At 44.3% G+C, this 13231-nt stretch overlaps 1 protein-coding gene across 1 annotated transcript in view; it reads right to left on the bottom strand.

Annotated features, from left to right (window-relative positions):
* The window catches only part of LOC137376904 (anoctamin-9-like), a 346229-nt gene that overhangs the window by 158856 nt on the left and 174142 nt on the right, over window positions 1-13231 (bottom strand). Inside the window, exon 14 of the mRNA XM_068045861.1 lies at window positions 12857-12961. Within this exon, the coding sequence (XP_067901962.1) occupies window positions 12857-12961 (105 nt within the window). The remainder of the gene's footprint in view (window positions 1-12856; window positions 12962-13231) is intronic.

The following is a 13231-nucleotide window of genomic DNA, read 5'->3' as shown; positions in this document are numbered from 1 at the left end:
CAAGCGCATGGGAAAGGCTTCCACTGCTATGTCCAAACTGGCCAAGAGAGTGTGGGAAAATGGCGCACTGACACAGAACACAAAAGTCCGAGTGTATCAAGCCTGTGTCCTCAGTACCTTGCTCTACGGCAGCGAGGCCTGAACAACGTTTGTCAGCCAAGAGCGACGTATCAATTCATTCCATCTTCGCTGCCTCCGGAGAATCCTTGGCATCAGGTGGCAGGACCGTATCTCCAACACAGAAGTCCTCGAGGCGGTCAACATCCCCAGCATATACACCCTACTGAGCCAGAGGCGCTTGAGATGGCTTGGCCACGTGAGCCGCATGGAAGATGGCAGGATCCCCAAGGACACATTATACAGCGAGCTCATCACTGGTATCAGACCCACCGGCCATCCATGTCTCCGCTTTAAAGACGTCTGCAAACACAACATGAAAAGGGTCACTGAGCCGAAACGTTAACTCTGCTTCTCTTTCCACAGATGCTGCCAGACCTGCTGAGTGATTCCAGCATTTCTTGTTTTTGTTTCAGATTTCCAGCATTTCTTGTTTTTGTTTCAGATTTCCAGCATCCGCAGTATTTTGCTTTTAATGAAGTCCTGTGACATTGATCACAAGTCGTGGGACTCAGTTGTAAGCGATCGCCAGAGCTGGTGGGCAGCCATAAAGGCGGGGCTATAGTGTGGCGAGTCGAAAAGACTTAGCAGTTGGCAGGAAAAAAGACAGAAGCGCAAGGGGAGAGCCAACTGTGTAACAGCCCCGACAACCAATTTTATCTGTATCACCTGTGGAAGAGTCTGTCACCCTAGAATTGGCCTTTACAGCCACTCCAGGCACTGCTTCACAAACCACTGACCACCTCCAGGCACTTACCCATTGTCTCTCGAGATAAGGAGGCCAAAGAAGAAGATGATTCTATAAATGTGTGCTGCAGACTCTGTTTCACTGAGAAGTTCTAAGGGTGACCAGAGAGCTTCTCCTTTGCATACGCTTGATTAAAAGCCTTTATTTGTTTTAATCTTGTGGACTCAGAAGTGTGGTCATTTTCTCCACAACAGTTTGACGTAATCAGCAGGATCCTCGAGGCTTGGCCCCCAGTGCCCGGTCGAATGTCAGCATTAGAGAGCAGGTGAGTACATTTACTTTACCACCCATTAGATAAGGACATCAGCATTTGGTATGGGAAGCTGGTGGGCCAATATGAGGATCCGAACCAAAGAACGGGTCCACGGGTGGAGTAACTAAAGACAGCGCAGCACCAGGACCGTGGTTCCTTGGGTAAACAAGCACGGAATATCGTTCTTGGGGTTAACCAGGCGAAGTGAGAACGATCGGAGAGGAAATGAAAGATCCGTTTCCCATGTTGGAATGATCGTAGGGTAGCGAGAGGTCCAAACCCACACAAAATAACGAATGGCCATAGAGGAAAGAAAGTAAGAACGATTGGAGAGGAAACGAGAGGTTCGCTTCCCACGTAGAAATGATTGTAGGGTAGTAAGAGGTCCGTACCCACACACACAAATAGTAACAATAATTATACTATACAACATCAACCATGGTAAATAAGGATCCAGAGTGGGGACCCAAAGGGTCACATACTGAATTTTTGGCAACCAAAAACAAGATGACCTTAGATAAAATGATCAGAAAATTTGGGATCCCTTGTGGACCCCAGATAAGCATAAAGAATGGTGGAAAGAAGAGACAAAAGGGAATAATTATATTGTGCAAGTACTATCTTACCATTACTATCTGGAAAGTCTGAATTAGCTAGGCTAACTCAGGAAAAGAGTCAGGTTACAAGTGTTAGAAGGGTGACAGCCAGAGTGGGAAAGTGAAAGATATCAGGTTGAAGTAAGAGGGACAACTTAAACACGATGCTTTAGTGAAATTTAAAGTGAGTAAAAACAAGTTACTGTGTCTTTGTTCAAGTCTGTATGAACGTTGGAAGCTTCCACGACTTTATGTCCTTGTCTGTGTAGCTTGTGTGCTGTAGAGCTAACAATCATTAACTATTTGTTGTCTGGCTTTAATGTTGAAAGTATGAGTCTGTTAATTGTTCTATTCTTGCACATGTATATTTCTGTGCGAACCTTGAGTCATGTTTTGGGTGTGAACTAGTTGAACCTGTGTGTGTTCCCTGGGCTTGGGACTGGGAATTTAATGCAGATTTTTGGTACTTTGAATTCATCACCCATTACAAGAATCAATATTTCTAAGTTGTTTGGAATTAAGAAAGTGTGAATGTGATTGTTGAATGTGTTCATTTCAATTTAAGATTGTGCACCCAGAAATGGGATATAAAAACAGAATTACAGTTTAAATTAAAGATGCTGGTGTAGCGTTTTATTTGTACTTTAAAAGTATGTTTTGAAACTGGAAAGGCAATGTACAATTTTGTAAGAGATAAGGTTCAGCCTTAAAGGCTTGAAGATGTCTGGCAGAAATCCAATGTAATGTTTTTAAACAGTTTGCTTTAATAGTTTTAGTTTAAAATCTACTATTGCTTTTTGCAGTTTATATTAAAGACATATCTTACTGACTGTTAAACAATAAATAAAGGAGATACAGGAAAGTTTTTAAAGTTGGTTTAAGAGGCTGGTGTTAAGTCTTTGTTGTAAGGATGTTAAATAACTTTTTTTAGTTTCTGGTTTCTTAGTCATTTGAAAAGGCGCTGGAAGAAAAAACATGAAAAATGATGTAATTTACCTTTCTTTTAAAAAGCAGGTGCTATCCTGTTCAATGTGTAGTTAATAAGCATTGTTTTGAATTAAGTTTAAATCATTAAGGTTAACTGACCTGTTAAGTTGGGAAAACTGGATTTTTCATTAGTGACCACAATGAACTTTGAAGTTATCATCTCATGGTATGAGGGAGTGAGGGAGAGAAATAAATGGAACATTAACAAAACCTGTTACTCCAGCAACACTGTTATTTGAAATTGGGATAATTTTGAGATGCAAAAAGTCCAGTGTAATTTAGCAAGTTACTTTTAAGAAACAAAAATGTCATCTAAGATAAATAACAAACAAATAAACAGAAAAAGGAATTGTAGCTCTGTGTCATGGGCACATAAGGTCAAGAGTGTGTGAGTGGTGCGCAGCAGTCATGAGGAAAGATAAAGGATCTTAAAAGATTGGCAGTAAATAATTTGGGGTTGTTTTACCATTTTAGGGAACTGTCCTGAACAGACTTAGGCAGAAGTCAGGAAGAAAACTTATGTGTGCATAAGTTTCTGTTTGTGTATTATATCAGTGCCCTCATTCTTTAAATAGTAGCAATCAGGGACTCCCTCTGCTTCACTTTCAGACAGGGCAGCCTGTGCTAACTCTTGCAATACTGAGTTGACTTGCTGAGTCTCACCTAGGGGAAATCCATCTAATTCATTCTCTGGGTCTCCTAACTTTCCAAAGAAAGTCTCAGTCAGGCAGATCACATGGTCATCTGCCTGCAGTGCCAATGCAGTCTCCTCTGGGGGCGCTGGTTTGATCATGGTCTGATCCACTACACATGCAGAGAAACTGCAGGGGTCCGTCTCCTGCCACTGCCCTGTCTCTCTGACCTCCTGTGGTCTTTCTTTTGCTACTGGGGGTGAGGGGGGGGGGGGGGGGGAAGCTACCACCTTCACCCCCGCCAGATCATTATCTAGGAGCAGGTCAACCCCGTCCATAGGCAAACTAGGGACAATCTTACAGTCACCGGTCCCGAAACCAAGTTGCAACCCAGGTACACCCAGTGTACAGGTACAGGTATACACTGCCCTCCAATACCATTCACCATCATTTTGGTGTTCACTGCACTCTCTGGGAGAAAGGTCAGGCCTTTTCCCAGTAAATGGGATCTAGTGGCCCGTGACCTTGAGAATTACTATGGGCTTGCGTGCACCACTTGAGGGGTATGGGGTTATTTTCCCTTCAGACACAAAACCCTGATAACCCTCAGGAATCCTATTAAATTTTCCTGCACTTATAGTAGTAAGCTTCCTGGGTCTCGCTCTTACTGCAGTTAAAGCCACAGCTGTGCTTTCCATCAGGTTCACTTCTTCACTGAGCGGGTGTGCCCTGATTAACCCGACCGGCTTTCCCTTTAGTTTCCAGCAATCAGCTTTTAAATGCACTACTTTATTACAATGAAGGCTCACAGGTCTCCGGGCCTTGCTGCTGCTCAGAGCACCTTCCTTCTTGGCTAGAGGAGGATCCCGTGTGTCTCTTGCTTTTCTTTCTCTCCCAGGACCGCTTGGGCAGCTATCACCTTCCACTGTTTGTCCTTTTCAGATTTGTGGGGTGATTAGGAAAGGTTCTCCCCTTGGAAACTGACTTATAAATTAAAGCAAACTCATCAGCTAGAACGGCTGCTTGCTGGGCTCTCTAAACCCGCTGCTCCTCTACATGGGTCTTTATGGAGATTGGGAGAGAGTTTTTAAATTCCTCTAACAGAACTACTTCTCTGAGATTCTCACAGCCAAGCTGCACTTTAAGAGCCCTCAGCCACTGGTCAAAAGCCAGCTGCTTACTTCTTTCAAACTCCAGATAAGTTTTATTAGCTTCCTTCTTGAGGGCTCTAAACTTTTGGTGATAGAAATATAGAAAATAGGAGCAGGAGTAGGCCATTTGGCCCTGCTCTGCCATTCAAAAAAGATCATGGCTGATCGTATAATTCAGTACCCCATATCCTTTGATCCCTTTAGCATTAAGAAATATATCTATCTCCTTGAATATATTTAATGACTTGGCCTCCACTGCCTTCTGCGGTTGAGAATACCACAGGTTCACCACCCTCTGAGTGAAGAAATTTCTCCTCATCTTGGTTCTAAATGGCAAGCCCTGTATCTTGAGACTGTGACCCCTAGTTCTGGACTTCCCAGCCATCGGGAACAACCTCCCTGCATCTAGCCTGTCTAGTCCTGTTGAATTTTATAGGGTTCTATGAGATCCCCTCTCATTCTTCTAAACTCTAGTGAATATAGGCCTAGTCGACCCAATCTCTCCTCATACGTCAATCCTGCCATCCCAGGAATCAGCCTAGTAAATCTTCTTTGCACTCCCTCCATGGCAAGAACATCCTTCCTCAGATAAGCAGGCCAAAACTGCCTACAATACTCCAGATGTGGTCTCATCAAGGCTCTGTATAACTGCAGTAAGACATCCTTGCTTCTGTAGTCAAATCCTCTTGCAATGAAGTCCAACATATCATTCGCCTTCCTAACTGCTTGTTGCACCTGAATGCTTTCTTTCAGCGACTAGTGTACAAGGACACCCAGGTCTCGTTGCACCTCCCCTTTCCCAATCTATCACCATTCAGATAATAATCTGCCTTTTTGTTTTTACAACCAAAGTGGATAACCTCACATTTATCCACATTATACTGCATCTGCCATGCATTTGCGCATTCACCCAACTTGTCCAAATCACATTGGAGCCTCTTTGCATCCTCCTCACAGTCTCCCTCAGCTTTGTGTTATCTGCAAACTTGGAAATGTTATATTTAGTTCCCTCACCCAAGTCATTAATTTATATTGTGAATAGCTGGGGCCCAAGCACTGATCCCTGCAGTACCCCACTAGTCACCACATGCCACCCGGAAAAAGATCCGTTTATTCCTACTCTCTGTTTCCTGTCTGTCAACCAATTCACAATCCATGCCAGTATATTACTTCCAATCCCATGTGCTTTAATTTTGCACATTAACCTCTTATGTGGGACCTTATCAAAAGCCTTCTGAAAATCCAAATACACCACACCCATTGGTTCTACCTTATCTATTCCACTCATTACATCCTCAAAAAAATTCCAGTAGATTTGTTAAGCATGATATCCCTTTTGTAAACCCATGCTGACTTTGTCCAATCCCATTTATGCTTTCCAGGTGTTCTGCCATCACATCCTTTATAATAGATTATAGCATTTTCCCCACGACTGATGTAAGGCTAACTATTCTGTAATTCCCTGTTTTTTTATCTCCCTCCTTTTTTAAATAGTGGGGTTACATTTGCCACCCTCCAATCTGTAGGAACTGCTCCAGAGTCTACAGAATTTTGAAAGATGACCACCAATGCATCCACTATTTCCAGGAACACTTCCTTTAGTACTCTTGGGTGTAGATTATCAGGCCCTGGGGATTTGTCAGTCTTTAACCCTATTAATTTCCTTAGCACTTTTTTTAACTAATACTGATTTCCTTCAGTTCCTCCCTCTCATTAGACCCTTGGTTCCCTAACATTTCTGGGAGGTTATTTGTGTGGTCCTTTGTGAAGACAGAATCAAAGTATGTGTTTAATTGTTCCGCCGTTTCTTTGTTCCCCATTATAATTTCCCCCATTTCTGACTGTAAGGGACCTAAATTTGTCTTCATTAATATTTTTCTCTTCACATATTTATAGAAGTTTTTACAGTCAGTTTTTATGTTCCCTGCAAGTTTACCCTTATACTCTATTTTCCCGCACTTAATCAACCTCTTTGTCCTCCTTTGTTGAATTCTAAACTGCTCCCAATCCTCTGATGCTGCTTTTTCTGGCAATTTTATATGCCTCCTCTTTGGATCTAATACTATCCCTAATTGCTTTTGTAGGCTTCGGGTACTAATTCATATGCCCCGAGGATAGCATTTTTGGTTAGTTCATAATTTGATGAACTCTCATCTGGCAACAGGAATAAACCTAATGGACTTTTCCAGTTAGCTTGCTTTGTAGTAAAAGAGGCCAGGTCTCAGCTGGCCATTTTAACTGCCTTGCCAGCTTCTCAAAGGAAACAAAAATTCTTCTACATCTTCCTCATTGAAATTTGGAATTAATTGAGCTAGTTTTAACAATTCTGTACCCAGCCCTGAATTATGCTCCTTCAAATTGGCCATGCTTTCACTGGGGTTACTCTGTCACCCCCTAGTTAATTCAAACTGCTTCAAGTCTCATTCTTTCTAGAATATTCTCTCTCTCTTCTGCCTTTCATTTCCTTCACGTTCCTTCTGGAAGGCTCTTTCTTTCTCCCTTTCCTGCCTCTCTCTTTCTCTTTCCCTGTCTTCTAATTCAAGTTTCCTTTGTTCCAATTGTATCTTTGCTAACAATACCCTGTCAGAGTTTACTTTTAACCCTGTTTCTCCTTCTTCAGATTCAAGGGAAAAATGGTTGGTCACTAGCCTTAGGAGTTCAAACTTGCTAGCCTTGCCACGTACAGTGATCCCACACTGTTCTGCCATTTTCCTCAACTCCTCCATGGGCAGTGCTTTTAACTTATCCCAAGTTACTTCATCCTGGCTTGGATAGCTACTAGCTTCAGTTGCAGACATGTTAGTATTCAAGCACACACAACTACAAGAAAACCTGTATTGAAATTTTGCTCTTTTTTTGCTTGGGAACAATTTGGCTTCCCACATCCAATTTCTCTCGTTTGTCTGTGAGTCAATTCCAGATGCTAACACCCAAATTTCGGTTACGATCAGGTAAGAAAGAGGTCTTAGAAAAAGGTTCCTTTTAAGCCTTTAACTGGTCTTACTGTAACAGGGTTTAATTTTAAATACAGCGTGCTTTAGCTCCCCCTTGGTGAATCCTTATTCACAGTTTCCAATTATAAGGCAAAGAAACCAGCACAAACAGGTTTTCTCAGGTTTAAAGAAGAAAAGTTGAAATTGATCAAACTTAAACTCTAATTCGGCTAACGCCTACGGATACACGATGCGCCCACACTAGTATGCATACACGATACACACATGAAAATAGGGACAGCAAGAGCAGAAGAAAAATAAAGTGGAAAAGTTTGAGGCAATCTCTGAAGAGGGTTTTTTGTTACTTGTCGATCTTGCTTTTCGTTGGGGCTCAGTATTCTTCGTAAACCTTGTTCACTGTAGGAGACTTCTCTCTCTTGGGGTTCATGTGTCTTCAGTGGGTTTTGGAGTTCTGTGAAAAGAGATGGGAGCAGACAGGAGAGGCTGTGGCATGCCAGCCAAGAGAGGTCTTTTCAATCCAGGAGCAAACAGCTTTCTGCAGACTCTCAGTTCAAACTGTACAATTCAGAAAAAAACAGACTGCCAAGCAGGTTAGTCATGTGACTAACTTTAAAAATTTTTTTTTTAATTCATTCATGGGATGTGGGCGTCACTGGCCATGCCAACATTTATTGCCCATCCCTAATTGCCCTTGAGAAGGTGGTGGTGAGCTGCCTTCTTGAACCATTGCAGTCCGTGTGAGGTAGGTACACCCACAGTGCTGTTAGGAAGGGAGTTCCAGGATTTTGACCCAGCGACAGTGAAGGAATGGCGATATAGTTCCAAGGATGGTGTGTGAGATGAGGAAAAGTTTTTTCACCCAGAGGGTGGTGGGGGTCTGGAACTCGCTGCCTGAAAGGGTAGTTGAGGCAAAAACTCTCAACTCATTCAAAAGAATTCTGGATATGCACCTCAAATGCTATAATCTGTAGGACTGGAAGGTGGGATTAGAATGGGTGGAATGTTTCTTGGCTGGATGGGCCAAGTGGCCTCTTTCTGTGCCTTAAACGTTCTATTATTCTATGATTCTAGGTGGCAAGGAAGGTTTATGCTCAGAGTCTGGCCCTGAGGACTTGGCAGCAGTGCCAAAAGAAGTTTAATGACCTCACACTCATGGTTAAGGTCAGCAAATGCATCTCCACATTGGCGGCACAGTGGCGCAGTGGTTAGCACCGCAGCCTCACAGCTCCAGGGACCCGGGTTCGAATCCGGGTACTGCCTGTGTGGAGTTTGCAAGTTCTCCCTGTGTCTGTGTGGGTTTTCTCCGGGTGCTCCGGTTTCCTCCCACAAGCCAAAAGACTTGCAGGTTGATAGGTAAATTGGCCATTATAAATTGTCACTAGTATAGGTAGGTGGTAGGGAAAATATAGGGACAGGTGGGGATGTTTGGTAGGAATATGGGATTATTGGAGGATTAGTATAAATGGGTGGTTGATGTTCGGCACAGACTCGGTGGGCCGAAGGGCCTGTTTCAGTGCTGTATCTCTAATCTAATCTAATCTAATCTAATTAAATGTCACCCACCAAACAACCAGCCTCTCAAGCTCTTTTGTTTTATTCATTCACAGGATGTGGACATCACTGGAAAGGTCATCATTAATTGCCAATCCCTAATTGCTCTTAGGAAGGTGGTGGTGAGCCACCTTCTTGAATGCAACTGAGTGGCTTGCTCAGCCACTTCAGAGGGCAGGTGAGAGTCAACCACATTGCTGTGGGTCTGGAGTCACATATAGGCCAGACTGAGTAAGGGCAGCAGATTTCCTTCCCTAAAGGACATTAGTAAACCAGATGGAATTTTCTGACAATCTAGTAGTTACATGATCACCATTACTGATACTGTCTTTTTATTCCAGATTTATTTATTAGCTGAATTTAAATTCCCAGCTGACATGGTGGAATTTGAACTTGTGTCACTAGATCATTAGTCCAGAGCTCTGGATTACTAGTCCAATAACATAAATACATTTCCTTCAATGCATCACACTCCCATTGCTTACCCAGCAGAATTTCAGTGGTACTCAGGACTCATGGCGAACATTCATATACTACATCTCACCCATACACACCTTCCAATGATGGCTGCCTCATACTCACCTCTTGCTACCTCCACATACCACCAGTGATTCAGCTACTACAGGCACATCACCCAAACACAGTGCCACACAATCAATGACATTCTTCCCCCTCTCTGGCAGGGCGAGGTCACCTGTAACAGGAAGGAGCAGCAGAGAACTGGCAGGAGATAGACATACTTTCATCTGTTGAGCCTGATGAAGGAGATGGTGTTGCAAATCATGGGGCCAGCTGCAACAATCTGTGGCATCAGCATCGCCAAGACCATTGAGGATGAAGATAAGTTACTGCCTTATATGCCTTCTTGACTCCCTCCTCACCCTCAACCTGATATTTGGCATGAAGTGAAAGCTGCACATGGTGTGATAACGGGCCTGCTGTTTCCTCCCCCCACATCCCTCTCCACAACCCTCTCCTTCTGCTTGTCTGCCTTCAGATACCCAATAACTGCCACTTAGTTGGCTGCAGCACACCTAGTAGGAAGAGGGACTGTGACTCCACACCAGTACTGAGCAAGCACTGTCACTTGATCTGGCACTCACAACCACCAGCTCAGATACTGGCAATGCACGTAACTTACGGGCTAGTACAGAGTTGGGATTGGCATGTGGTGAGTCACCAGGCAAAAGTGGGCTGCAGCTAAACCAGGGGAAAGGATAGATCATGTGCCAGCTCACTGGAGGGGAAGGTTGCACATGAGTTCTACTACAGGGGACTCAGATGAGGACTTCAATGGGGCGGCATACAGCAGAATACTGATGAGGATACACACCAAATGCTTGATGCACTGGCAAACCTGCCAGAAAGCCTCCCGTCACTTTTAAGGAGCATGGAGGAGTCCAGCTCGAACGTGGCAGAGGGCATCACGCAGACCTTGGAGCCCATCCTTTCCATCGTGGAAGTTGTGGCCAACGCTATGGCAACAGTAGCAGTGGCAATGCAGTGTCTGGTGGCCACCGTCACAGCTTCCATTGCAGAACAGACGGAAGCCACTCAACATCTCAGTGCTGTAGCAGAAGGTCAGTTGGAGGTCATGAGATCCGTGCTTGCTGCTATACAGACTCAAACAGCTGTCCTCATTGATGCGGATCTCAGTATTCAAAGGGGCATGCAGGCTCTCACAGCAGTTCAGCAATCTGTACTCCAGCAGGTTACTAGGATTGTGGAGTGCCACTCCATGGAAGTAACAGTGGCATTATGGTCCAGAAACCTGCTGTCCTCTCTCAGTATTTCAGCATTCGTGCTCCCACCACTGCCACTCTGCAGTGCCTTTTGCTGTTGCCTCTCAGCCAACCCAAACTGCTGCTGCCCATGGCATGATGGTACAGTCTGAAGCTGCGCCCTCAAGGCCCAGAGTTGCTCAAGGGCATCCTGCAAAGCCATCTGCAGCCTCCACCAGTGAAAGTCCTCAACTTTCCAACAGTTGTGCCACAGTCACTGGGGTAGCATTGTGCAGGAGTATGAGGGCAGACAAGAGCATCTGCAATACAGGCACGAAGGGATTGCACAAGGATGGCTATTTCTGGGTTTGTTTTATGTTATTGATGTATTGCTAGATATGTTGCTGCATGATGGTTTTTGCTGTTGACCTATATTGCGTGATTCAGGCCAAAGGAACTTTGTCTTGGGGAGTCTGAAATGGATGTACTGTAAGTGAATGGTAGGTCCATATTGGGATTGGGGAAGTTCCTTTAAACTGAAGCAAAGACTCACAATGCAGCCCCTCTCACTCCATCCAGTTGCACGTGGTGCATATATTCTTCTTTCTTTCTCCTCCCGAGGTGGCTTCCAGATCCCAGGAGATAATGGCTGGGCCTTCATAATTGTAAGATTGTGGAATATGCAGCACACCGCCACAAACATGACCTTTTCGGGCACATACTGCAGAGATGGCCCCAAACAATCAAAGCAGAAAAACCATTGTTTTAGGAGCCCAATGATTTGATTCCCAGCGTTGCGCGTGTCTCCACGGCTTTCACTGAAGGCTGTTTAACCTAATGTGGTGGGATGGCAGAAGGGCCATGCATGGAAGGGGGTAGACCTTGTTACCATGCAGCCATCTGGTCATCAGATTAGGGATGCCTGAAAAAGGTGGGAATTGCTGACTGCCACAGGATAAAAGCATTGTGGGTAATACAAGGACAGCAGGCATTCATCAAGATAAATCTCTGAGTGTGGTCACACATCAACTGCACATTGACTGAGTGGTAGCTCATACAGTTGTGGTATCACTCCCCATTGATGTGGGGGTGCCTGCAGAGCCATGTGTGTGGAGTTGATGGCATCTTTCCTTATTGAGAAGGCTATTCTCATGGAAAACCCACCAGCACTTTCATCCTGGTCTTCGGTTCTCAGGGGGAAGAGGATGAAGTCTCCTCTCCTACTCTACAACACCTCTGTAACCTCAAGGATGCTTTTGTGGATGGAGAACTACAACACAGTACTAATGTCACCAGCTCCCACCTGGAATGATCTCGTTGCATAGAAAAGGTGACGGTGATCTTCACAACCACTGTTCAAGTTTGAGGCTGCAGGGTGTCGTGAAGGAGGTGACACAACTCCATCACTACCTTCTTATTGAAGCCAAGTCTCCTGAGGCACTGCACCTGGCACATCGCAATGTAAGAGTGGTGTTCCTGGAAAACCCTCTCAGGGTGGGGCCTTCTAAGGAGAATCCTCCTTCTCCTCCCTCCTCACAGAGGTTCCCCTCTCTGCCTCTTCGTCTGCATGCCCTGCTCATGTTGCAGAGCAAGTGGCACTGCAACTACTGCCCCTCATATCTATGCAAGGCAATTTTATTTTCTGCCTTTCTGTGGTCCAAACTCCTCCAGCACCTTACCAGCACCTTCCACCAACTTTGCCTGAGTGCAAGTAAGTCAAAAGCACCTCAGCTGCTGTCCGACCCTTTAAATATCTCCAGAACTGGCCCCATCTTGTTTCCAAATGCTTGTTGTTGCAGGAATAAATAAGGCAGGTGTTGTCTGCATATTTGTTGACCAATTTTTGTATCCTGGCATTGCATCAACCCATTGACATTAGTGACTTCATGATTGCGAACATTCAGTGATTTCAAGTGCACACCTGGATGCACCTCTGTGCCCACTCTAGTTGACTTAAGCTGTGCGGGCTGTGCAGGAAGTGGCCAGTAGTACCTCCCACACTGCAGGTAGGCCTGCATAGTGTCGCTTCGCAAATGAATTTTGTGCCCTTTGAGTGCTTGCTATTTTGGATGGAGAGACTGAGTTAAGTTTTGATTGACACAGTACATACTATCATATCTGCCACTCATACTACAGGTTCACTTACCAGAAAACATCCCAGCAAAAGGACCACTGTGCTTCGCAGGAATGAATGGTGATATTTTACTGGTGGTACATCAGGGTCGTATATTAGCCCAAGAGCAAGTTCTTCCTAATACATAAAATAAATCATTTTAAAGTGAATTTTTATCTTAAGCCAGGAATATTGCAGATTAATTAACTTCAGTCCTGTATTATTAACTGAATAAGAAATCTGTACTCTTTCCGAAGGGAGATTTGCATTTGTATTTTTTGGATAAGTGAGTCTTCCTTACCCAGTGTTCTTTTGGTTGGAATCAGTTGATTGTTTACCCTTTTCCCTTTTTGTTAGCTGCTGAAATGCTTCACCTGATCCCCCAGTTACATCTGCTGGTGATAAATG

Source organism: Heterodontus francisci, chromosome 14 (genome assembly GCF_036365525.1).
Source record: "Heterodontus francisci isolate sHetFra1 chromosome 14, sHetFra1.hap1, whole genome shotgun sequence".
Lineage (NCBI taxonomy): Eukaryota > Metazoa > Chordata > Chondrichthyes > Heterodontiformes > Heterodontidae > Heterodontus > Heterodontus francisci.
The sequence above is the reverse complement of the archived record's forward strand: the minus strand, read 5'-3'. Positions and strand labels throughout refer to the sequence as shown.